The sequence below is a fragment of the Aethalodelphis obliquidens genome, unplaced genomic scaffold (genome assembly GCF_003676395.1).
Source record: "Aethalodelphis obliquidens isolate GAN/ISIS:26980383/991018 unplaced genomic scaffold, ASM367639v1 scaffold2, whole genome shotgun sequence".
Classification (NCBI taxonomy): domain Eukaryota; kingdom Metazoa; phylum Chordata; class Mammalia; order Artiodactyla; family Delphinidae; genus Aethalodelphis; species Aethalodelphis obliquidens.
In genome coordinates this window covers 37919766-37947657 of record NW_020837946.1, presented here as the reverse complement: position 1 = coordinate 37947657, position 27892 = coordinate 37919766, and the positions used below count along the sequence as shown (strand labels likewise).

The 27892-nt window shown below is 39.0% G+C and overlaps 1 protein-coding gene across 4 annotated transcripts in view; it reads right to left on the bottom strand.

The window, feature by feature from the left end:
• Positions 1 to 27892, bottom strand: part of ANKRD44 (ankyrin repeat domain 44) — a 320445-nt gene that overhangs the window by 6459 nt on the left and 286094 nt on the right. For all 4 annotated transcript variants that reach the window (XM_027125234.1, XM_027125206.1, XM_027125223.1 and 1 more), the window contains exons 18-27: positions 21387 to 21588; positions 17382 to 17469; positions 15992 to 16109; positions 14497 to 14713; positions 10881 to 10968; positions 4886 to 4969; positions 3739 to 3884; positions 3177 to 3259; positions 1135 to 1217; positions 175 to 266 (exon numbers count right to left, since the gene is read on the bottom strand). In XM_027125234.1, coding sequence (XP_026981035.1) covers positions 175 to 266; positions 1135 to 1217; positions 3177 to 3259; positions 3739 to 3884; positions 4886 to 4969; positions 10881 to 10968; positions 14497 to 14713; positions 15992 to 16109; positions 17382 to 17469; positions 21387 to 21588 — 1201 coding nt within the window. The remainder of the gene's footprint in view (positions 1 to 174; positions 267 to 1134; positions 1218 to 3176; positions 3260 to 3738; positions 3885 to 4885; positions 4970 to 10880; positions 10969 to 14496; positions 14714 to 15991; positions 16110 to 17381; positions 17470 to 21386; positions 21589 to 27892) is intronic.

Genomic DNA, 27892 nt, shown 5'->3' with positions numbered 1-27892 from the left:
TCTTACAACGACAGACAGGACAAATTATCCTTGTTTGACTGCTCACACACAGGGAACTTCCAAGGGGAAGAGAGTTCTCACTGCCTTTTTATCTAGCTCCTGGCTTTCTCATTTTCCTCTGGCTTCACCGCAGGTGCGAGGTACCTGCAGTAATGGCTTACTTTTTCCACTTACCATTTTCATCTACAGCAAGTACGCAAGCCCCTTTGGCTAGCAGCTCCTCAACGACTACCTTCAAGCCATTGCGTGCAGCAACGTGGAGGGGTCTAAAAAAGATAACAGCGAGCATCAACTATGATATATATTTGAGTTAGAATGTGGCATTTTGGGTAGTCTGAGTGGCTAAAAGAAAAGACTTGAGAATCTATAAATAGCACATGAATATTTTTACTTTTTCAAAAAAAGATATTTGTTCACCACGTCCTTTCCAGGTGCTAATGATCCAGCTGTTCTTCCACGTTGGCCCAAATTTCTCTGCAGATATTACAAATACTCTACACCTCAAACAACCCTAGTGACAGGACACAAGAAGCCAGAAGAAGAACTCAAGCTCTGGTGTGTTTTCTAGAAGGTTCTTTACCCCTTGCTTTCTAGGTCAGCATTTGAATCACTGTTTCACACAGTTCATCGGTATGACTGGTATCACGATCACCCATATTACATAATCTTAAACCTCCTTGTTATTACTAAAGGCACTAAATGATGTTTTATTGAATTTAGAATACCTTAAAGAATAATATTATACCCAATATATTCTGCTATGCTGCTTAAGAATCTTAATGAAAAAAAATCCTAATATTCCTTTGCCCCTAAAACGAATGCATAGGTAATTTCCCAAAATGGAAAATGAAGCAGCTTTCGGGTCTTTCACGGTAAGGATTACACTGAATTATATTAAAATATAATTAAGAAAATAGCTTAGAAATGCTTCAAATGTATTCTGGGAACCTGATTTATAAAACTTGTTTTCCATTTGTAGTTTATGTGACCTTAAACTTCACAAAGGAGAAGACAGGTCTGTGCCTTTCACCACTGTGCTCCCAGCTCTAGCCTGGCATACAGCAAATTCTTATTGTTTGTTGAATAAATGACTATGAATCTGGGACTTGGTCAAACTTCAGTAGCCACACTTACGTCTGCAGTGCATTGTTTTTTGCGTTAATAAGGCTCTCGTCTTGTATCTTGTCAAGTATTAACAAGGCACATTTTTCATGACCCTAATGAAAAAAAAAAGATAAGAAAACATGGGACAGAGATACAGAAAAGTTCTGGAAGAATCACTTCATTATGCTTTAAAGTTAAAATGTATGCCCCGTCTAATAACAAAATAGGCTATTTTCTGAGTAATTCTTTTTTCTTCTGAAAGCAAATGGTTAAACAGCCTTAGATTTTCAAAGATTCTAAATAAGGTCTATTAGGACTTGATGAATATAAATCTGATCTAAAATATTGTTATTTCTAAGATAGCTTTTATAATTAATGTCCAGAGAGCTGAAGCAGAAGCTAGCTCAGCTAGGTCAGCTGGTAAACAGAGAGTAGAATTAGGAGTGTCCTTTAAATTCTTCAACAATGCTTTTTAAACACAAGTCAAGTCCCATATCCTTCCTCAAGCCTTCAAATACCACGTCAGTGATCCCATCACTGGAATTCCCATTGTATCTGTTACCTGTATCATTCATCATCACTGGCTGCCTTATATTATGAAGAGAATCTTTTTCAGGAAAGGTCATTCTTTTCTTCCTCATCCAGAAGATACCTCTGTTATCTTATGACTAATGATGGTTGATAACTTTTTAAAAATCAACTGATGAATCAGAGACACTTTCACAACTTCAGGCCTAGTGCCCTGTTAAGGGGTCGCCACTTCTTAAACCCTTGATACTCGAAATGTGGCCCACAGACCAGCAACATCAGCTTCACCTGGGAGTTAGAAATGCTGAATCTCAGGCTCCCATCCAGCCCTCCTAAATTAGTATTTGTATTTTAACCAGATCCTCAGGCAATTCATTTGCACAATAAAGTCTGGGAAGCACTGTACTTATACTCACAAAAACACAAACCTTGAAATGAATTTCATGAACCTGAGCACATTTTGTGGTTTCCAAAGGCTTCTCAGAGCATGAAATGAGAAAATGCAACCAATGAAAGGAATAGCTGAGACTTCTGGTACCACTGGGTATAGATAACACCTTTAATACTACAACTATATTGAAACAAACCACCATCACTGGTGATAACTGGCATCATATTATAATGCCTTATAAGAGAGACACTTAAAGATAATTTTAGAAGTGTCCATGGAGTTTTCATTCTGATGTACTGCTGGAGGAGGGTAAATGGTTGTAACCTTATTATGGGGCAATTTGGTCTTAAAAATGTTCATAGCCTTAGACTCACTAATTTCATAAATAGGAATTTATTTAGATTATTATTATCTACACTTAGCATCATTTATAGCAGCATATATTTGAAAACAAGTAAATGTTTAACAATAGGGGATGGGTTGAATAAAGGATGGCATAGCCCTAAGGCAGAATACCACACATCTTCTAAAACACTATAATATATGATGTCTAAAAGAAAGATATTCATAATATATGATTCAGTAACAAAAGCAGGTTGTCAAACAGTATGATCCCACTCTCATAAAATCATACATTTATCTTTTACAGAAGCAGGAACCTTGAGCTACATGTGAACACGATGCTATTAAAAAAAACAAGCACATTCTTTGCATTGAACTACGCACCAGAAAAAAGGGGAGAATAGAAGCATACATGAGCACATTTATTTGCCTCATAGGAGAGTATTTTTTGGCTGTGTTATTACAATGTGTTCAAGTGGAACCAAATGAAAGCATGTGGAACTGATAACTGAGCTCCTAACCTGTGTTTAAAAGCAAAATGTGGTGACACAACCATGAAGACAAATACAGTGGCAGCATCAAGCCAGACTGTGGCAAGACTTCAAGTGGCAAATGCCATGAAAGGCATAGCCCTTCAACCCTTGTGTGCGTCTACCCTTTGCTTCCCCCTTTCAGTTCCACTGAGAGTGACAACAGACATCTTAATTAAGAGCCACGATACACGCTTCTAAGATAGATAGATTTAGGTATTATTGTTATTATCATTATTATTATTATTCTAAATAACAGTGTTTCAAATTCATTTACATACTTTACTACTAGCCAAATGTAAGGGTGTGTTCAAGTCCTTATCCTTTACAGCCAGGTCAGCCTGGGCACTGTTCACCAAAATATCTGCAGAAAAAGCCAAAAGAAAGTTACTCAGACTACACGTTAATTACATGCATTTTGGAGAAGTTACTACCAAAACAATAACACATTTAAATTTGTACAGCTCACATAATCATATTTAATATTATTGAAGAAAAAAGGAGCAATTTACTGCCATAGCTATTCTATTCAAATCCAAGGTCCATAGGCATTAATTTTAATTCCCTTTACAATTTTGTTATTTCCAGATAAAATGATCCTGTTCTATTTGGTTTCTAAATGTTGAGAGATTTCACCGTGGAAAGGTTGGCTCGGTTTGACAAAATCCATCAATAACCAAGTTAACAGGGGACTGAAGATGACTAGCAGGTAGATCAGGTGGCCTAAATAAAACGTCGGTCTTTTTTCACTTGTATAAACCAAGAGGATGACCAATTGCTCGATTTTCCATGCCTTTGGTTTTGGATAGGCATAAACTCGAAGTCCACAAGTCAAGCACGTACCCACAGCGCTGGCCTGCCCGTTCTCAGCAGCCATCATCAGTGCTGTTTTCCCTGAATTGTCTGTTGCGTTCACTTGAGCGTTGTGTCTCAGAAGAAGCTGCAAGCACTCCACATGATCAGCAAATGCTGCTGCATGAAGTGGTGTCCTAACGATTTAAAACAAGTATGATTTTAACTTGCTGTAAACACACTCTCTTTCTATATATGCCTGAGAAACATGTGCGTGGTATCGTCTTAGGGATTTAAAACTTATCAGCTTACAGAAATGGTGATCAGGTTCCCCAAAGGCCATTCGGGGTGGACAGTGAAGTGTCACCGATGTGAACAGCACCACCAGATTTGGGGGGTATAGGAAGCGGCCCTGATAATACAATTAGCATCTTTACAGACCCTTTAATCTTGAGTTCCAGTGATTTCTCTCTCATCTTTGATAAACATACTTCCAAAATTAAGCCTTAAATGTGTAGACAGTTGGCTATTTTTAAAAAAGCCTACATCATTTAACGTGAATAGTTGATTCCTTTGGGAGGACAATTCGGCATGATTTATCAAAATTAAACACTATGACCTTTGAACCAAAAAATTCCACTTCTAGGACTTTATCCCCCAGATACACTTGGTCATGTGAACAGACAAATGTACTAGACTGTTCACTGCACCACTCTTTAAAATACCAAAGTTTTGAAACAACCAAATATTCTTCAAAGCAGAACAGGCTGATTAAATTATAACATATCCAGTCAATGGAATGATATGCAGCTTTGAAAAGAACATGGTAAATAACATATGTTCTGGTATGGAAAGATCTCCAAGATATGCTGAAAGCAGAGCATTTCTGCAGAATGTTCTCATTTGCATAAAAAGAACAGAAGCATATATATTGTAGCTATGTCTAGAAAATATCTGGGAGAATATAAAAATTTAGAGAGAACAGTTTAAAGTGGATTTCTCAGTGGAAGAGGCTGGGGTTTCTGGGCTAAGAGGGTAATTTCTTTAAATTATATATCGTTTATTATACTTAATTTTTAAAACCATGCTTTTATATTACTTTTTCAATTAAAAAAACATAGACGTTTGGCCACCCTGCAACCACAAAGCAGACTAAGATTCATCAAGACAAGAGCCATGCCATCCTAGGATCACTTACCTGCCTTTGTCATCTCTACAATTGACAATACTGGAATCTATGGCCCCAAGTAGCAATGATGCACAATTCTCATGATCATTTATTCTAAAATGAAAATAGATTTCAAATTTTAAAATCTTGCTCTCTAAAAAATTATATATCCCCTCCTACTCCATCTTCCTATGCACTATATGTTTAATAATCTGACGCATTAAAAAACAACTGATGCAAATATCTGCGGTCTGTGTTTAATTTATGATTAAAGAAGACAATTTAGGTCATACAAATAAACTTTCTCTAACACGTTATGAAGTGGGTCGTCTCTACTCTCAAGAATTCTCAGAACTGCCTGCCTGAGGAACTATTAAATAAACTTTGTATCACCTAAATTGTCTTCTTTAATCATTTTAACAGTTTTGCCGATGGGAATGAGATTCAAAGCTGACTACTAAATGCCTGCAAGAAAGACACACAGGCAAGGTGCCTGCTGAACCCTCTGAGTTCATTGTTCCTCCTGTCATTACTGAGGGCCACGGGTAAGTCACTCGTAGACTTGAGCTCTGCTCACTTGCGTGCAGCTTTCCAATCCAAACAAACTTTACCCAAAAATTATTAAAAGAAAGGGTTTATTAAAGTTTCCAGAGAGTTTCCATAGCATAAACCACTGGGGGACATGGGGAAATAAGATAAGGGATTCAGACTGTCTTGACCAATGGCACATCAACATCTCAGTGGGCACAAGTTAGACCACTGAAAGCCATTAGAGCATCTGCCACGATAAAGGAATCTTCTCGTGAAAAGAGCAATAGATCTATCGTTAATGAGAATCTCAGAAGCCAAAGCCTCAAAACTGGTGGGCACGGATCAAGCACTGAAAAGCTGCTAGAGGGCTGGCACCTAAATCTAATTCTCCTGTGCTGGGTTAAGCTGGTCATGGAATGGTTTAGATTGACACTAGGTCACCCAAAAACCTCAAGAAAATTTCTATGCTATGAAGTACGTTGTAAAACACCACAAAATCCCCAACCCAGCAGCACATCTCTTAGGTATTTATTTGGCTCCAAGAAACTCAGCCTTAGCTAAAGAAATAGAATCCTCAAGTTTCAAAACACTGAGTGCTCTACCTTCCAGCACACCTGCTTATTTTGTCTAAGAACTGTGGTCCTAGACGCTATATGTTCCAGTTAGACAAGATGATTCGTTTAAGAAGTGCACTTGAAAGCAAGGGTTCCCAAATCAACAAACAGAATGGAATACTTATTTTAATCGGTATGCAGAAGCCCCCAGAAGGCTTCAAGATTCCAAAATAGCCTTACTGAAAGATTTATTGCAAAAGGCTAATGAAAAATTAAAGATGCAGAGGTACCTAAAACAAAAGACTATAAGACAAATGTGACCCTACTACACCCCTCTGCCCTCCTTTACCTGAGTACTCAGGGTCTACTGATCCTCTACCTGAATTGCCTTTCCATTCTGAAGAGGCTACAAGACCATAAGCAAAAGTCTTCTCAAAGTTACTGGCCTTATAGCTGCAACAATTCCAAGGGCAAAAACCTAAAACACCATTGCAGGGTCATCAAAACACCAGAGATTGGTGTCTCATTTGCAATCAACAGGGAAACTGGAAAAAAGATTGTCCTAGAAGGTTTTATGCAAATCCTTGGTTTAATTAAAACAGGCATGTCTTTAGACTTATCAGAATTAAATATAAGGCAGACATACAACTTTTATTCTACCTAGGTTTACTAAAAGTCAAGTAAGCCCATGTTATCTCTGTTACAGAATCTGTCAGCAAGAAAAATAACCTAAGATGATGGTTAGTTGTTTAATGTCTCATGAAATTTTCATGAGTAATCTAAACATAATTGTTAAGAACTGTAAATTAAATAGATGTAAGTAAGATAAAAGTTTATAAATGAACTTTTCAACAAGTATGCTTTATGGTATGTCTACTTTAAATAGTTTCCAAAATGCTTTTGGTAAGTTGAAACCTTAAAGCTACACTGAGATAAATTAAATAATGGATGTTCATTGAATATCTAGATCATTTCCAAATAAGACAAAATACTGAAACTTACTCAACATAAGTTTATCCACTTTTGGCTTCCTTTTACAGAGGACCTAAGATATTTGGTTCTATTAGTAAACATGTTTTGTGCCATGATGAAAAATTTACTATAAGGAAGAATATACTTTAAAAATTATGAAGTGTATTCATATATTTGCCAATCCACAGAGTACTAGTGTAACACAGACCACAATTGCTTATTTCTTAGTTTTAAGATTTAAAATTAAGGATTCTAAGGGTTAATAATTTTAGTCAATTAAAACTAATTAGAAATAAGGGTGAAAGAAAACAACTGTATATGAAAAGTAGGTAGGAAAGCAGAATATATTTTTTGGATAAGAAAACGTATGAAGGACATTTTTGTTATCGTTTGTTCATTTTATTTTGTTTTGGTAAGGGAAAAGAGAAAGTAACTTTGTCTTAAAGTAAAATGACTGGTTATTCCAGAATTGGAAAAATAGGACAAAATCTGACTGGATGTAAGAAAGTTGTAGAAGATTTGTGGAAAGGAATCTTGGAAAAGAAAATTTACATGTGGTTGAGTTGGCTAAGATTGGAATAGACTTAAATTTTTAAAAAATGAGGCCTTTTTGTTTTGTTTTTTTTAATCTTTATGATCCTCTTTTTTTAAAAAACTTTTTTATTGGAGTTTAATTGCTTTACAATGGTGTGTTAGTTTCTGCTTTATAACGAAGTGAATCAGTTATACGCATACATATGTCCCCATATCTCTTCCCTCTTGCGTCTCCCTCCCTCCCACCCTCCCTATCCCACCCCTCCAGGTATTCACAAAGCACCGAGCTGATCTCCCTGTGCTATGCGGTTGCTTCCCACTAGCTAGCTATTTTACATTTGGTAGTGTACATATGTCCGTATGTACACTACCATAAAAAATGAGTTTTAATATCAAAAGTACAGTAAAGCAAAATTAGAATTTGGTTTTCTCTCTGTTAAAAAGACAAAGTTTTTTTTTTTAAAGATTATTGGTGTGCTCTTAATAAGAAATTATAAACAAAGGTTTTTCTTTACCTTTTAAATAATCTGCCTGAAAAGCAAGGATTTTGTGTTTCACCAAAATAATTTACTGTGCTTCACACTGACTTTACCCGGTCTTACTTAAGAAAAACCAGTCTTCTCAATATTAACAGAACTAAGGTTTGTGTTTGTTTTTGTTTTTAACTGCTATGTAATGTTCTATATTTGCCTTTGAAGTCTTTAACTGTCACTTTGGTTAAATGGATAATTAAGTATTGTTTCACAGTGACCTATGATCCTATTTGATCAAACATTTTAAAAGCTTTTGATATTATGATAAACTTCCTAAAATTAAATTCTAAATAAAATCTTAAACGAACTTTGGGATTTTTCCACAGGGCCCCTAGAATATCTCAAAAGATTTGTTCTCTTTCCTTATCAAAAGAGAAATGTTAAACTAATTATGCTTAGTTGACATGTTAAATTACATAGGAGGCATTGTCAAATAAGAAGTGATGTTTAACCTTCTTAGGTTATATTTGTAGGGGTCTATGTTATCTATATGTGTTCCAGAAATTGTATAAAATTCCTAAAAACCTGCTATGTCCTGGTATAATGTTATCAGTCATAATTCCAGTTATCCAGTTATTCCAGTTAAATGTTGTGTGTCACAGAAATAACCAAATTTTCTTGTTAATTCCATTATAATGAACTCTCATCAGATCTTTAACCACTGGCATTTTTAAGTCTTTTGTCATTTGTAGACAGTTAATTCTTCTACTCTGATGCTTTTGCAAAAGAGATTCATGGAAAAGACCCTACCAAGTACTCCTGACCCCTGACGCTGCTGCCAAATTACAAAGTGTTGAACTTTGAGTGCATATTTCAAAACTGAAGAAGGTTCCACCTGACACCTAGTCCTCGGCAAATGCCAGAGACCTCAAAATCAAATTGACCAGAAGGAGCTAACACCGAAATAAACTGCTTCCTCCCAAGATGCTGGATCAAGAATGTTTCTTTCCATTCCTCTTCCCCTCTCTGGCCATCCTTTTCCTTATTCTTACACCATGGAGGTCTTTACAATTTTTTTATCCACCTTTGCCTTGCCCTTGCCTGGAAAGATATATCATTGTTCACATACGTCAGGCCATTGCAAAGGGGGGTAATCTAACCTCCAACCTGTTGGATTTGCTACAATGCTGGTGATCCTGTGGTTTTGCCTACAGAAACTTCCCTCTGATTGTTAATGCCTCAGTTTCTCTGGAACGAACTCACTGAATAAACAATTCTGGGGAAATGGAGACAGAGTCGCAAGGAATATAAAAAGAGACCAACTGGCTTAAAGAAGTAGGTCCCTCTTTGGGATCATTTCTTGACGTATTTGATTCTAGCTGGTTTGGTTCATGGGGACCCTGGCTTAAGATTGCCCTGCAAACCTTAGGAATACTTTTACTATTATTAATAATAATTATCTCTCTGGTCTGTTGTGTTCTCTCAAGGTTTTAGGTGAGCGTACACAGCCATCAATCAGTCAACAAATGGTCTTTCTCCAACTGGAATGATGAATCTGATATCATTTCCTGTGAAATATATATCGAAATGCAAAGAGGCAATGGTAACTAAGAATAATTACAACACCATCTTTGCTCAAACCTCTTGCTTGGCCAGAGGCTGATCAAAAGGGGGAATTGTCAAAATGATCTTGCATCAACCTTTCCTCAGTAGGCCAGGTGCTGCTGATCCTGAGAAACCACGTCTGCAAAAGGAAACTTAACTTTTAGTTTTCATGTTCTTGTAAATGTTCCATCTGCCTAGAGGTCAGACCATCTAGGTAGCCAGTCCACGAGCGCCAAGTTATATGGGTGATTGCCCTATTCCTATGATACCTCAAATAAAGCCAGATACGTAACCCCAGCCAATCAGCTAGTTTTATTCCTGCTCTTCCTTGTTCCCTATTTTTTATCCTGTACAAGCTTCCTGTCTCCTGCCCCACTTTGCAGCTCTCTGAACTCTTGAGAGTGGAGACTGCCTGCTTCATGAACTGTAAAATCAAGTTTGCTTCAATAGTCTTCTTTAATCATTTTAACAGTTCTAAAGGCACACACTCTGTAACCGCTAGCATTTCTTCAGAACCCCCTACTTCCAGGAAGGAGTTTACTGCACGCCACTTACACAAGGCATCATGTTAGGTGTTTTGGAGATACACCAAAGTGAAGAAGACATGTTTCTTCAGATTTAAAAATCACTCCTACTCATAATCTCTTATCTCTTCTTTTTTGATCCACTTTATACCTCTAATGTCTTTCCAATCAAATGACCCAGCTTCATGTGAAGCACAGAGATGAGGCAAAGACAAAGCACTCCCAAGTCTTGGGCCCCCAGGCTGTCCATCACTGCCCAGGTGAACATGGACCCCCAGATGAACACAGGCCCAGGTGACCATGTTCCCCCCAAGCTTACCATGGAAGTCTGTCTCAATGTCACTGTATTCTCTAAATAATGGTTCACACTATGAGACTGGAGCAAAAATTACATTTATCAAAAAAGAATTTCAACATTATGAAGAATTACCATATATGAAAAGTCTTACTCGTACAGAATATCTTTCTAATCATCCACAGGCATATGTTGTTAACCCCAACTTATTTTTAGAATTTGTCAGACAGATGTGAGGTATATCTGAAGAACTCTTCAGGAGGTGTGTGCTGTGTTCCTCAGTCCACCCCTTCCTGCAGTTTCCCTAGATGGTCTGTGAGCCACCTTGGAACCATGGCACTCCACAAAAATTTCCTAGAAAATCATTAACGTTATGGACTGCACTTTGCTATCAGACCTCTTTGCCTTTAGCAGTGAAATGTAATATATTGGTCTTATCTATAATCTAAAACCTTTCTCCTTCCCTGAAAGGCAATTTCTCTACATGTAGTTTAAAGAATTCAAGCAACACCATTAACTTCCAGCATTTCTACTTACATTGCACAGTGCAGTGGAGTGAAGGGATTACCAGTAAATTTCCGAAAACATTTTTGCTCCAAAAGTACCTCTATGCAGTTTTCATTACCTGCAAGGAATCAAAAGAATTTAGGGAGCTTCCAAGAAAGAAACTTTGTTTAATTCAATCTATTTTTATCATTAAGTATTGAATTCTGGCCTATGAATTTTCCTGAATTAGCTGAACATTCATTCTCCATGGAATAGAATTCACCAAATGTCAAAATGTTATTAACTATGCTCACAGGTGTTCTGAGACATAATGAATAAATAAAACGGTGAAGGCCATATGGTCTGGTGGAGAGAAAGAGAAGAGACCTCATTTACAAGCAGAATAATTCTATGTTACTCTCAGCTCTTAATAGATAGATGCCTAACATAGGTATGCCTCAGTTTGCCCATATTTACAATAGAAAGTTTCCCTTTCACCCATATGATTAGGTTCACTTATAATTATGTACCCTAGGGAAGGGAAGACGTGAGTGATAGAAAATAGTATTTAAGATAATGCCAGTGAAAGGGCTTTGACTGTAAAACACTATAGAGTATTTCAAATGGCACCAAGAATAGATCCTGGCAAAGAGTAGGTACCCAATAAGTACTTTTTAATAAGTAGATGAGTGAATGTGAATAACTATTTTCAACAAAATGACAGTTTTCAAGTCAACTGAATTTAAGTTAGGCCCCAGCTCTATCAGCGTAGCTGTTATGTGATCTGTGAGCCTCAGTTTCCTACATAGGAAAACTTAAAGCAGGAATACATGCCCTATTGATGTCACAGGATGACGGGAGCTTTACTTGATAAAGGACCTAAATGAGCTTTGTGAAGCAATGTTAAATGGTTACGGCAAGAAGGTAAAGCTAGTTGGCTTTGGAATATAGGTTGTTGCCCTGGAACTTCTTCTTGGCCGAGTTCAGTGCTAAATTAGAGTTCTCTTCCGATCTGCCCCAAAAGGATATAGATTGGACAATGTTAAGTATTAAAATAAAATCAAACCTTTCTTGTACCTATAAAGAAAAAAAGGTGAAACTGCTTTTAGGGAGAAGCATATGAAGTAATGAATATAAAAATCCCCTAACTTTATGTAAGTTATACTGTTTAGCTTTCCAACTATACCCAACCCTCACTCAAACAGTCCCAGACACTTCAACCCCTTTATTAGTATGAATTCCCCCAAAGTGGCTAGCTTAGGGCAGCACATACCCAAACCATTTCTTAGAGACTATATGAATCTCAATCTAAAGGTCTATGTAGGTAGGACTGGGGATCCTTGAACGACTTTCAGTATCTCAAAGTGCTCAGAGAAGGAGATTCTGGGGAGAGGGGAGCTTAAACCTCAGGCCTGGAAGACTGCACTGGAAAGGTGAATTGTTTAGGAGAGGACTGTTCCCTCTCCCCTGCTTGTACCTTGAGAGGCCTAAGAACAGAGAGACCTGCCATACCTACCCCACCCAACTCCAGGGGAGAAAATGTGGTTTGTGGCAGGTTTTCCACCTGCCATTATAATCAACACTCTCACTGCGTCTTCCCCTTTCTGTAGGTTTTCCAGTGCCAGATAGCTCTCACAGCTTAACTCCGATGGGGGTTAGGGAGACCTCGCCCATGAGCAGGTAAATTAAAAAAGAAATCACGGGCTTCCCTAGTGGCGCAGTGGTTGAGAGTCCGCCTGCCGATGCAGGGGACACGGGTTCGTGCCCCGGTCTGGGAAGATCCCACATCCCGCGGAGCGGCTGGGCCGCTGAGCCTGCGCGTCTGGAGCCTGTGCTCCGCAACGGGAGAGGCCCGCGTACCGAAAAAAAAAAAAAAAAATCACAATCCTCCAATGGTAGTGAGGGAGCAAAACAAAGTTGAACAAGTAGAGGATTTGACTCTTATTGAGGTCAGAACCAATGAAAAAAGGAGGACTGTAATAAAAACATAATGAAAGGTATTAAATTGATACAGTTAAGGCACCATAAAACCTTTGTGGACCCAATAATCATAGTTTCTGAGTGCAAATTTTAATAGAAGAATTGAAAATGGAAAAATAAAACAACAAAAGCAGAATAAGTAATATATGGGAAAATATTCATGTTCGCTTAGGGGTAGGAGACCTTCTTAAGCAAGACTGTAAACCCAGGTACCATAAAGGAAAAATCTGACAGATTCAACTACATAAAAGTTCAAAAATCTCTGTATGGAAAAAGACATCATCAACAAGGAGCAAAGACAAACGGTAGATTGACAGAAAACGTTTGCAACACACAGAACACACAGAGGATTCATATCCTAAGACAAGGTGCTCCTACAAATGTGTGAGAAAAGATAAACAACTAAATGGGAAAAAAAGTGAGCAACAGAAGGAAAAAGTAATTTCCAGAAGAGGAAATGAAAATACATAAATCAATACACTATTAGACAAGGAAACACAAATTAAAATGAGATACCTTTTATCTGCCCTTCAAATTGACAAAAATTAAAAAGATGATATCATTTTGGGCTGACAAAAGTTTGGGAAAGTAGTTTTATGTTCATGTTTGGTGGAGTAAAAAATTATGATATACCTAAGTAATATGGTATAAGTTATTAAAATTAAAAAATATACAAGCCCTCATCAATAATTTTACTTCTGGAAACTTATCTGACAGAATATAAGGTCCATAATATGAACACACACACTGCAGCACTGTTTGTAATAGGACTAAAACCTGAAAACAATTTGAGTGTTCATCAACAGGGATCTGGCTGAATAAATATTAAATTCTGGTTTACACACTCAGACTCATGCATGTCTATACCTATTTATCTGATACAAAATACACAACTATTAAAAAGATCAATGTATACTGATACACATTGACTTGTAAGGATATCTGCAATAGAATGTTAAGTACACAACAACAAGAAAAGTTACAGAATGATATTTGTTACATGATTCTAGTTTTAAAAAAATAGATGCACATACATCTGTATTTATTCACATCCTCAAGGGAAAATTAGGAAAGATAAACACCAAATTACATCAGAAGGTAAGTTTGGGAATGGAGACAATTTTACCTTAGATGCCTCAGTATTTTTGAAATGTAACAATTAGCATGCATTTACTCTTCTACTCCAATAAGCGAAACACAAATTTTTAAATCTCCTAAGTAGCAAGTGTAACTAAATAAATGGGGACTGTGAGACATAAAAAGGAAATACTGAAAGATAAATCATGCATCTACCAGCTGTCAATTGTGACAGATTATTACATCATATTGTTTTGGTTGTTTTTAGCTGTATTATTTTAATTCCTTGTAGGATCCCCGGTTGTCTCATATAGAGAAGAAACCCTGATTAAAACTGGCTATTTCAGTTCATCAGAAGTTCTGATTAGGAGTTACAGGTTACTGATCAACAAAAAGAGTAAAGTGAATTTTCACTCCATTATGGCATCATGGTAGCCACGGAGGGAAAAATATCAAAAAAATAAAAAGGTATCTTTTTTGAGGTATCTGAATGCAGAAAGATTGGAAACCCTGGTTTACAGCTTGACGCTTTGTTCCCACCTCCTCTGAGATCACAGTGGTGTTGGGGCAGGAAGTCTGATGGAATTCAGCCCAATGACAGTTAACTCACCATTGTAACAAGCCCAGTGCAGCGGCGTGTAGCCCTGGTTATCTTTGAAAGAACAGTCCTCCTCGGAAAGTGCTATCTGCAGCAGCTCACTCAGCCACGTGGCGTGGCCACGAGCAGCCGCATAGTGCAAGGGTGTCCTCCCTCTGGAGTCTTTACACAGAATCGACACTTCTTGTTCCAGCAGCATTTGCACACATTCCTCATGTCCCGTCATAATCTGATGCATCGCAATGAAAAACACAACACAAATCTGAGAAGACTCAGGAAGCGAAGCAGTTGGCTAAGGGAGGCTGGGCTCAGAGTGAGTGGACATACGCCGGGGTCTTAAGGGAAACAGACTCTATCCTACTTGGGAGGAGAGAGGCAGGACAACCTAGCAGGATTCATAACAGAAAGGTCTGTGTGAACACCAGCATTTTAGAAACGTCTCTTGACTCTCCCAACATAACCATGAAAGGGAATCGTGATGTAGTGGAAAGCATCAGCTTTAAAATCAGGAAGATGTCAGTTAAATTCTGGCTCCCTCTTATAAAACCTGGACAAGTCAATTTGTCTCTCTATGCCTCACTTTACCCACCTGTAAATGGGGAGAGTAATAAGGACCTCACAGCCTGTTTTGAGGACTCATGAGATCTGTAAAGGCTCTCAGCCTGCTGTGCGGCCCACAGGAAGTACCCAAGAAATAAGATCCATGGTTATGGCGTTAACCGCTCATAGTTTCTCTTCTTTTCATTGATCATGGTGGTCAGCATCAGCTTCAAATAGCAATTTTCTGATTTCTACTTTTGTTTCATTTGGATTATTTGACATGCTTTAAAGAACAGTTCAGCAGGTGTGTATGAAGAATTACCCACAGGATACATATTTCAGGTGGGGAATGGGCCTACACTGTATAAAGAACAATTAAAAACAGCACGGCTACTCAAAACTAGGTAACCGTTGGAATAAATTATGACACCCGTACACAGTGGAGGATGAAAAATGATAGGGCAGGAAAACATTTAGTGATATGGAAAAAGGTACTTGATATACTAGGAGAAGAAAAAGCAGGTTCCAAATAGCATCTTCAGTATTCTCTCTTTTTAAAATTTAAAACAAATCTATATTTAGAAAAAAAGATTGGTGATATATACACCAAAAAGTGGTTATCTCTAGGAGGTGGGATTACTAGAGATCATGATTTTCTTATTTGTGCTTTAAAAAAATTTTTGCAAATCTCCTATGATGTGCATGCAATCAGAAAGAACCAATTCTACCAACAGTAGGTGTTCATGTATCTATTATCACAATCAAATGCGATAACTCAAGAGCAGGACCTAAGAGTACCTGCCATTATTTTACCTTTGCAAAAGATCTTGTAATTTCTTTTTGGCTGACTGAGGTTAATTGGTTATCTCAGGAAACAATTTTCTTACTAAAAATTCATATGGGCAGGGGGAGAAGAAACAAGCTCACTATGAAATTGCTTGACTGAAGCTGAGGAAAATACACATACCCCTCTGTGTAAAGCTGTGCAGCCCATGATGTCAACAGCATCCACATTTGCTTCCTTTTCAAGTAACAACGAAACAGCATCAATGTGTCCATATGCTACTGCAAGCATCAGTGGGGTTCTAGGAAAACAGGGAAATTAGGCTTTTAAAAAGATTAAAAAAATACTCACCACTTCCAGTGGGAGGATCTCCCTCTCTCCATCTCTCTGTCTCTCTCTTTCTCAGTCTCTCTCCCCTCTTGACAATTGCTTGATATTTTCTGAGGGTCCCCAACTTGCTATCTGTCACTTGGAACAAGCTATCTGCCTCTGGTCTCTAATGGCCACATGGAATGGCGGCAGTGGACTGATCAATACGGGTGGGGCACAGGAAGATTCCACCTCAAAATGTTCATTTGAATTCCATCATTTTCAGAACTATGTAGCACTGACCAAATATCAATTGAGTAAGGAGTGTGTATATGTAAGAGATGCTCTTGCTTCTATCAGGGCAGCTCTACTTTCATGGTTTTCTACGTCGGACTTTGGCTCAAGATTTTATTTGAACAAAGCTTCATTGCCTTAAAGAAAAGTCAGACAAGCCCAGAGACGAAAGATCCAAGTGCTGGGATCCAGAAGGTGAGGTTCCAGCTTTGGCTTTCAACATGAACTCATATATCTGGGGTGAGTCACTAGTGCTTTATTGCTCTGTGTTTCCTACTTGTAAGAGAAGACTGGGTGGGAGAACGGGCTAACAGATGGAAAATACTTGGGAAAAACAAACTCAGGAAGGATAAAAATATGAAGGATTTTTACAGTGGAGATAACTTCTTGAGGTCTGTCCTATTACATTATTAATTTAAAAAATGAGACTGTAGGGCTCCCCTGGTGGCGCAGTGGTTGAGAGTCCGCCTGCCAATGCAGGGGACACGGGTTCGTGCCCTGGTCCGGGAAGATCCCACATGCCGTGGAGCGGCTGGGCCCGTGAGCCATGGCCGCTGAGCCTGCGCGTCCGGAGCCTGTGCTCCGCAACGGGAGAGGCCACAACAGTGAGAGGCCCGCGTATCGCAAAAAAAAAAAAAAAAAAAAAAAAAAGAGACTGTAGCAGCTTCAGAAAAGGGTAAAAATGGATAGAAAAGAACAAAGGAGGGAATATTTTAAAAAGGCCAGAGCACATGGCTACAGACATAAAAAGTTGGCTGTTTTTCATCGAGATATACACACACACACATTTTTCTTGGATATACACTCCAGTGCAAAGCCACTGCATTATTCTAGGACCCTCATCCATGAATTTCACCCCAATATATACCCCCAACCTAGAATTCAGCAGTCAGCCCTCCTAGCTATTTAATAAATTAACCAGTCACCTGCAGTGATTTGAAATGTCAACCCCAAGCATATGAACACTTACTGTCCTTTGGCATCTTTCACGTCAACCACTTCTGGGTTGTCTGCAATTTCTAGTAATAGCCGCAAACACAGTGTGTGACCATTAATTACTGAAAAAGAAAATAATGGACATTCTTTTAACAGACCACACATATCCCTCCAAAGTGAACTTTACTGGGACTTCAAATGGGTGGTTTTCAATTGTTGCTAACAGACATCTCCAGGTTTCCAGGTCGTGCCAGCTGCTGGGCAAAGCACACAATGTGTATGTTACCAACCCATCTTCCCCTTTCTTCCTATAGGGCACTTTGGTCCTCAACTAACATTTTTCCCTGGTTGCTGTATACAGGCTTTTTTCCCTAAACAGGACAGTCTTATCTCCTCCTATGGGACTGATCATCTCTCTCCACTTTCCAGTTATCCTTTCTGTTCCTCTAAGAGAGCCTCTCAATTCTGTATAATCATCCTGTGTCTAGCCTGCCTCTAGCCCTTTGTAAAAAGAAGGCAGAAGGGAAGAGGAGTGGGGAGGGGAGCAGAAGAGGGGAAGAAGGGAGACGGGAACAGATCTCACTTCTTTTCCCCACCATTTTACATTCTGAGGTAGACGTTGAAGCAGTTATTCTGCCCCAACTGATTAGTGGTGACTTAAAGCAAAACGTCAAGCCAGCAAGGTGTACACGAGCCATTGGCTCACTGCTCATTGATTGGCACCCCCAGGAGACTCACAGATGGACCCCCAGTAGCTGGAGGACTCCTCCATGTGAGTTCCTCAAATCAAAGCCTTCATTTCTCTGCCTTCTCCCGGCGGCCTCCCACCCCACCCCACCCCCCATCGCCTCTGTCCCCCGCTTCCTTCCCTGCCAAGCTCTGACTGGGGTGTGGCAGGCCCTCACCCTGCCCCTCCATCACCCAGCTGCCCAGGTAGTGACTGGCAAGGGGCAGGAAGTGTGGCCCCAACCTTGGGTTGGCCTTGACCGGCCAGGGCAGAACCCACACAGGGCAGGGCGAGCACAAGGCAAGATGCTTCTTTTAGGAGCTGCAGTGCCCCAGGGCCCGGAAGCAAACCTCCCTCCGGGACGACAATCCTTGAGGTGAGGTACTTTCCTCCAGCTCACTAAATGGAACCCACAGCCTTACAAAAGGCATGGCTTTCCATTCAGGGAGTAGGATAGGAACAAATGTGTTTAAAATTCCAAACGTGACCTTCTCTCCTCTCTGAACAATGAGAACACCATAAAATACATTGCATTAACCTCGTTATGGACGTGGAGAGAGAAGGGAATAGATGCAGCTATGTTAGGTTGATAGAGGCTCTTCTAAGAGCTGCGTTTTACAGCCCTTTTTATTGCATGCCAGTTACGAGAGAAGGCTAATTTAACAAGGACACATTTTTCAGGGACAATACGTATTAGGATTAGCTCACATTCCTCGACACCACTCAAATTAACTACAGGAATAATACCCGCATTTTGCAGACATTTCATTCAGCGAACGCTCAGCAACATCCCATTTATGTACCTCAGGAGGAAATTTTGTGGAAATATTGTTGTTGCTGCTGTGTTGCTTTTTGTTTTAAAAATTACATTAAATCTGTTACCAATGGTGAAATATGCAAGGGGTTTAATGTATGCTCAAAAGTAAATAATTAGCAGAGGACTGATAGGTAAATACTACTGGTGGTGGTATTTTATAATGCTCGTGAAATGGAGGTACAGCATATTTTGATTGATTCCTCTTTCTAGAGCAATTTGATATTCTTTAAATACTCATAATCATAATGGTTCCAAGGATTTTGATTTCTGCCTAAACAGAAAAAGGGGGGAAAAGTCATCTAAGTTCATATCACTCATCCAGGATGCTGGAGAGCAAACCAATTTCTTCAGTAGTGTGTCTTTTTTTGGGGGGGGGGGGGGGTGAGGGGGGGGGAGGTGAGGCCGTGTACAGTAGCTTTTTGAACTTAGCTAATAGCCCTCAGTAAATATAATTCCCCCTTATCGTAAAAGTGTAGCTACCCTAGGATTCTCGTCGGCTTCCCACAAACTATGTTTTTCCGCAATTGCCTTCCAACAAAAAGATGCTACCATCTCCTTTAGCTGTGCACTGCCAAGTCCAGCTTTGTTTCAGACTAGCTCAGCCTCTCCCTGACTATGAGTGACAGCCATTTCTCATGCTGCTCAAAGACCACAACTGTCATTACAACTATCTGTGCCAAACCCTCTAAAATCCATCCTGGTTCCTCTTCCTCACAGTACTCCCAGGATTTGAAACAAACAAAAATATTGGCATCTCAAATGAGCTGGAAAAGATTCTGGAAAAGCAGATTCTCAAAGCACAGGCTAAAGCTTCTGCACAGCAGACATTTTGTGGAGAACAGAGTCAAATGACAGCCTGCATCTTTTTAATGAATGACACGAGGGAAACCCAAAAGGAGTGAGTCCTCTTGACCACTAGGGGGCTCCATTGGACCGCAACCAATATCACAGTGGCAAATGAGTGACGGTGATTATTCTTCATTGTTTACCTGTCCACAAGGGTGATTTTCCACAATCAAAACAGGCCCTTTGTAACTGTCAGGAAGTACATGGTAACTAAAGCACAATGCTTTCCTTAATAATAGGCAACTACTCTTTAAAAAGGAGAACTAAATGTAAACTTTAATACCAAGAAAGCCTAGAATACCAAACTTTATAATAATACTTATAAATACCAAAAATACCAAAAAGACTAAATGTGATGATGGGAAATAAGAATTTATAACTTAACCATACCAAACATTGCTAAAGTTTTTTCCAGGAACAATCATTTCCAGATAATTAGGCAACACCGAGTTTTTCAATCTCCATATTGTTTTTCTTCAGTGGTTTGGAAATTCAGGGATGTGGATGGCAATACTTCCACAAAATCTAACATTCCAAGGACATTTTCCCAAGTACAAGAATCATAAAGTCTTTCGAAAACTGCTTTCACTCCTTTTCTTCCTCAATACATCCATTATTTCATGGTTATTTCCCTTTATAAGATGCTATCTGCTTTCCTGATCAAAGGCCATTATCATTGAATTCCTGAGTCCGAAGGAGATTATGCCTTAGCTGAGCTAGAAACTCTTCCACATTACCTTTACATCTGTGTATATGTCTAGAAGTGTATGGACACAGTTTTTTTTTTTTTTTTTATGTATCTTGAAGAAAAGTCGCAGAAAAGGCAAATTACTTACTTCTTGAAAAATACATGCACTTTTTAACAGTCCCTATTGTTACACCTGATGCATCAAGAATCAGAGCAAAAGTGAAGAAGTACCGTTTAGGCTGCACAATAAGGTACCGAGTAGATTGCTGTCTGACAACTCCTTTTATGAAGTAGCTGTGAAATATCATTAATTTTGTGCTTCGAAATGCTGTGTGATTTTACTCTATGTAATTTGTCTGAAGAGCATAATACATCTTGCCCTTTTTTCAGAAAGTTTTGTGACTGCCATTGGCCAAAGGTTCGGAACTCTCTTTGGAGTTAAGGGGAAGGCCAGATGCAGCACAGAGCATGTTTAGGGCAGAAGGATGGATACACGCCATCATACATTTGTCCAAATTCATAGAATGTACAACACCGAGAATGGACCCTAATGTAAACTATGGACTTTGGATGATTATGGTGTCAATGTAGGTTCATCCATTGTCATAAATGTTCCACTCTGGTGAGGGATGTGGATCATGGGGGAGGCTATGCACATGTGGGAGACAGGGGGTATGTGGAAAATCTCTGTACCTTCTTTTCAATTTTCCTGTGAACCTAAAACTGCTCTAAAGAAAAACTGTCTTTAAAGAAGAAGGCCAGAGCCTCTCTGGCCATAGAATACCAGTTATCACCAAGTGGATAGTAAGCCAAAAGCATTTTGGAAGAGTGTAGGCATGTCTGATGTAGAAAGAAAATAGATATTTTAAGAACTGGGATGAAAGAAAATGCTGCCACCCTTTTACTTGAACTTATAAGTGGGCCACAGAACTAGCGTAACCAGACTCTTGACAAGACCTACCTGAGGCATGAAGTGGGGTTCTTTTGGTTACATTGTCTTTCACAAAGATGGATGCACCCTGATTGATAAGCGCTTCCACACACTCTGTGTGTCCCTTAAAGGCAGCCAGATCCAGAGCAGTGCGGCCTTTCTCATCCCTGATGTCCAGGTCCACCAGCGACTGCAGGAGGACTTCCAAGGCCTGGTGGTGCCCATTGTAGGCCTGCAAGGGAGAAACCAACCGCTCAAATGCTTGCTCACCTTAAATCCCACAACAATCCACGGGAGGGGCTGAGGCTCTCAGATCACACATGGAGACCACTCCAGAGAGCGCGTCGGAAAGATGCTTGGAGTAATTATGGAAACACAGGCAAAACCAGAGTTAGGTGGAAATAACGCACAGACCTCACAGTTACATATGCATTTCTTCATGTTCTTCCTCTTTTGTCAAATAATTTATTCCAAAGGTACTAAATCAATGTATTCTTATATCTATTGATCTAATAATCTAATGCAGACTAATAGCTGAATGAATTAATATATTTTTTCATCTGCTAGTTCAGTCCTAAACCTATTAACACAATCAGAATATTTTTTCAGGAGGCTTTTCTGTTAAACCTCGAGGGAAAAAAACCACTAAAAACACTGTGGACTTTGTAATTCAACAGAGGCATAGTGACCTTCTGCCACAGTCCAACATTTTAAATTTCAACCTCGTGATCCTAGGTGAGTTTCTTAATTTCACTTAGACTTTGTTTCCTCATCTATAAGTGAGATCAATAAAAGCTGCCTTCCAGAGAAGACGAGAAGAGATAAAATTGCACCGGATTTGCACAGTGTCTTTACATAGTTGATGCTTCCTCTTCTCTCCTTTGTTTCCTCCATTGATTATAACGAAAACATAAAACCAATTACGGAAGTATATTCCATACATCAGTGCCAAGTTCAGACCTATTGTGAAGTCTTATGCTGCATTAAAGTTAGGAGGCTTCATACTAAAACACAAAACTAAAAGTCCGAAAGGTAATTTTTACTAAGTCTATAAGGTTAAAAAAAACGTAAATACACATATAAGGCTAAGGACATTGAAATAAAAGAAAGAAAACAGATGAGGATATGGTGGGGGTGGGGATTTGGTGGAGGGAAGTAAAGAAGGAGACAGAGGAAAAGCCTGTCCCCAGTGTCGTCAGCAGCCAAAGTTTCCTCTTATGGCTCCTGCACTTTCTGTTTTTCTACTGCAGCAATTACTCAAGGCACGATTTATTTGAAAAACGGCTTAGCACAGACAAAAGACTAATTTCCTTAATACACAAAGAACTTATACAAACCATTTTAAAAACTAGGAAAATGTGTAAAGGACATTGAAAAGGCAGCTCACAGAAAAAGAAATATAAAAGGTCAATACACGTACGAAAAAAACCATGTAAATTTTGAGGGTACTATTTTTCAACTACCAAATGGCAATGATTAAGTTTGGGCATGTCCAGTATTAGATAAGACATGGTGAAAAAAAGCAATCTATGCTCTGGTGGTGGGAGTATACACTGGTGTGACATTTGTGGAGGGTGATTTGACAAAAATCTATCAAAAATTGTAAAAAAGTTGCAAATAGTACATATAACAATTTTATAAAAAGCAAATATATCCAGATAGACACATATCTGTATCTATGTATATTTCTGTATTCATAGAAAATTTTAGAAGGATACAAAGGAAACTGTTAACAGTGGTTACCTCTAGAAATGGGAGGTAAAGTAGTGAACATGTGGACTCATTTCACCTTATCTCTTAAAAAAGATTCGAATGTTTTTTGAATGTTTTGAAAAACATTTGAATGTTTTTCCCAAGTACATGTCAACCACAACAATAACAAAAACTAAATTAAAAGGACCCACAAGATTTAAGAGTGCTGATAGGAACTGTTTTTAAAACTTTCTCATTATATTATTTTTGTAAATGATTATGATTATTATGCTACATATTAAACATATATATGTAGTATAATAACTCATATGCTGATGAATCCCAAATTTATATCCCAGTTCTAACTACTTCTTTTACTTTGCAAGACATATATATTCAACTGTCTATTGAAATTTCCACGTGAATACCTAATATGCATCTCAAGCTTAACATGTCCCGAACTGAGCTCCATCTCAGTAAATGGCAATTTTGTTCTTCTAGTTGCTCAGGCCCAATATTTTGGAGTCCTCTTTTGTCTTCCCTCTTAAGCCCAGGGTTGTAGCCCTACACAAGGGCTCTGGGACATTGGGGCAAGGGGGTGCTAACAAGTAGCTTCCCCACCCCTTCCCACTGCCTTGCCATGCCCTGGTACAGGGATGTGTCTGCTGAGAGGAACGGACACTTCTGCTAACCACACAGAGGTGTCATCAGGTTCTCGGGCATCCGGCAGAAAATATCTATCCATATCCCTGTTGTAATTCACACACAGGTGTTGGGTGACTAGTAGCAGCCCTCAATTGCCACGATCATCTCTACTTCCAAGCCATAATCATCTCTACTCTTTCTTTAAAATATATCCAGAATCTATCCAGTTCTCACTATACCACATCCTCTGTTGCCAGGATTATGGCAAAAGCTTCCCTTTCTGTCCTTACCCTCCTGCAAACGATTACTGGGCAGCCACAGGATGAAATCTTTTGAAACTCAAGTTGGATATAGCACTCCTTGATGAAAACTCATGGATAATTCCCTCACTGATAATAAAATCCCAAACTTCTCATGACCATTCAGGCCCTTAGGATGTGGCCTCCCTCGACCCTGTCCATCAGCATAGCCCCCCACTCACTCTGTTCCAACCACTCTAGCCTGCCCTCTGCACCCCCTATGACTAAGTAATGCCTGTCCTCCTCTGGGCCATTGCATCTGTCCTTTCTGCTTCCCCTGCCTGGAAAGCCCTTCCCCCAAAGAGCCACAAGGCTTTTTCAGTAATTCTGCTTCAACTGTCCCCTTATCTGGCGGCTTCTCAGAGCCCATATAAAATAGCCCACTACCCTTCTCCTCAACATATCGGACACTCTACACGCCACTTATCCTGCTTTATTTTAGCTTTATAGCTTTATGTATCACTGGATATCTGTTACATAGCTATTGATTGGTTTGTTATCTAAGACTGAAGGTGCTTTATGTGTACTGCTCACCGCTGTATTCTAGACTCGTGCATGGCACAGACACTCAACAATTATTTGATGAATAAATGAATGAATATAATGACTGCTATTATCATTTATTAGTATTAGTGATAAGAATATATTTTAAAAATAGCAACTATTTATTGAGGGCTCTGTGTTGAGCTCTAATCTTTGCAAACATCCTTTTTATAGATGGAAAAAAACCAAAACAAGCAATGTTAATTAATTCACCCAAGATCACTGAAGCTAGTAAGTGACAAAGTCAGGTTTGAAACCCACAATCTGTGACCACTAGAATCTATGTTTTTAGGCAATGTCTTATAATTTTTCCCAGTAATTCCATTTAATGGACTTTCAAGCAAAATACTTTTGTGCCTATGTGTAATGGCTCAGAGAGCTTAATAACAAATATTGAATCAGAAACCTAGGATGGAAAGCCTTCAGTCTATCCTAACTTCTGAAGCAATAGTTGATTTCATTGAGTACTTGCTGTGTGTCAGGCAGGACTAGACATGTAGCACCTTATTTAATTATTACGACAAGCCGTGGTTTGGATGCTATCGTTATCCCCATCTCACCAACAAGGACACAGGAAGGCTGAGATGTTACTCAGCCCTCAGCCTTATGTGGTGGAGCTGGAATTCAAAGGCAGACCAGTCAGATCCCAGAGCCTGAGCTGTGGGCTTCTCATGAGCTCCTACTATGGATAGGATGCAACAAGACCATAAGATATATGCTTAACTTTTTATTACAGGAAGTTTCAAATTTATATAAAGAACAGAGGATAGTGTCACAAATTCCCAAATACCCATCACCTAGTTTCAGCCATCATCAACTCGCCATTGGTGATTTTAAGCGAACTTGGGAGCACCTATCCTCCTATAAAGGGCTGTGGCAACAGGAGCACCTACATCAGGGTGTAAGTCAGTCTATCTCATTTGACTCTGGGCTTGAGTCTGTGGCTTCTTTTTGCATAACACCTCTTCTAATTTTAAATTGTAATGGTAGTGACTGATTCAGCTTATGCAGAAATCCTGACTTTACATCAAAGGGAAATGAGTCCATGTAGATAATAGGTTGTTCTAGATGCTATTTGCAAATGCTCGTTCCTTCAGTGGCAGTTACTATGATGACAAGGATAGTAAACATTTACAATATCTGTCAATTTGACTTAGCCTAGGAAAATAGAATTGGCAACCTATAAACTGCATGCATATCTACAAAGCACCATGGCTCACATATTTAGATTTTAATAAAGAGAAAACCCAGGGCAAAGAGAAACAGATTCAGGAAGGAAGGTGATGTAGACAGATCAGCACTGTTCAGGACAGCAGAGCCACATCAAAGGGCACTTAACTTAGGCGCTGACTTAAGAACTTAACTCCTGTAAAAGACCCCTGCAGTTTCTCCTTTAATTCTCACAACAAAAAATAAACCCGTTTGCACGTGTTAAAGTTAAAGAGGCTTAACATTAAAATAAAATGAAAAAAAAAAATAAATAAATAAAATGAAAAAAAAAAAAATAAAAAAAAAAAAAATAAAAAAATAAAATGGAGTGAACCCTGCCGAAGGAAAGCTTCAGAATTCCAATCGATATTTTCTTCTATATCAGGCACTTAAAAATTCAAAGACAGGATGATTGAAAGGCCAGATTTATATATAGAATTCCCTTTGTTTCTTCCATTAGTCAAGCCTGCAGCTCTTGAATTTTAGTATCCAAAAGCATTACGATATGGAGTTGAAGACATAAAACTATGTATACTATACTTCCAGGGCAATTTAAGGGAAATAATAAAGGTAATTTTGCTAATACAAGAATTTTCACTTACCTTCACACTTTAGGGCTTAACCCTAGAAACAAACTACCATATAATATGGAATTCTATTCTGTGGTTAAATGCATGATTCTGTCTTTAGGCAGTTATGTGGTTCTTAGAGTCTATAAGAAAGTATAAAATAAAGCTTTAAACTCTCTGAAAGAGACTCAGGTAGTCAGGAAAGAAGACCTTTCTCATATCAGCAGTGCATGAGGAACACTGTCTTATTTTTCTTTCTATTCCCATCCTAAATCAGGTGTTTAGTGGGTAAGTGGGTCTATTCCCATCCTAAATCAGGTGTTAAGTGGGTAAGTCTAAAATATCTCCAGGAAGAAGTAATCACACAAAAGAGCAAATATGCTGGTTCAAAAAGCATGTAGCATTTTGGCTTTCGATAGACAACCCAGTTTAAGCCTTCACTAGAGGTGGCAATCAAACATTTCAAATTTGTTTTACAAAAGACTTTAAAAAAATCTCCTTAAGTAACTTAAATACTTCTTAAACATAATTAATTTCTTTGAACTTTTTAGATTGGAACTGAGGGCAGCAAGGAGAAAGAATTTGGGATCTCAACAGAATCCATGAAACAATGGGTCCATCTGGAAATCTCGACAGCTGGAGCCTTTCATTTGCATAGCCGTGTTTCTTGATTTAATTTTTTCAAGTGGATGAAATGCTTATGAAATTCACTGGGCAGATAACCCTGGAGACTTGACTCATTCAACCAGGAAATAGTAACTCAAGGCCGGTCAGGTTTCTTGGGGTAGTCAAGGTTTGGGGGCATCTGGTTCTCTTTCACTGTAGAATCTTCCACGGAAGAAATAATGTGCCTTGGGTTTTAATCAAGTTAATTGCTATAGGGGGCCCTGGGGAGGGCGATGGGCATACTTGCGGGGTTCTTGGAGCAAATAATAATTTTTTTAAAATGTATTAGCTTTTAGAGGGAAAACATAAAATAGTTTTAGAATTGACCCACTGCTATCACCCTGGTCAAAGTTATCACCATCATCGCTTGCCTGGTTGTCTAGTTTCTGCTTTGTTCCCTGACAATTTAAACTCAATGCAGACGTTAAAGGGATCCTTCTGAAGAAGAGAAAGGGAAATCTCTCCCAGCAGCCTCAGAAGCAGCGGATTAAAGCTCCACAATCAACCTGATATACCCTGCATCTGTGGAATACCTGAATAGACAACGAATCATCCCAAATTAAGGAGCCCTGTGGATGAAAGGCTCTTGGTGCTGCAGCCAGGACTCAGTGCTGTGCCTCTGAGGTGGGAGAGCCAACTTCACGACACTGGCCCACAAGAGGCCTCCCAGCTGCACATAATATCAAACAGCAAAAATCTCCGAGAGATCTCCATCTCAACGCCAGCACCCAGCTTCACTCAACGACCAGCAAGCTACAGTGCTGGACATCCTATGCCAAACAACTAGCAAGACAGGAACACAACCCCACCCATTAGCAGAGAGGCTGCCCAAAATCATAGTAAGTCTACAGACACCCCAAAACACACCACCAGACGTGGACCTGCCCACCAGAAAGACAAGATCCAGCCTCAT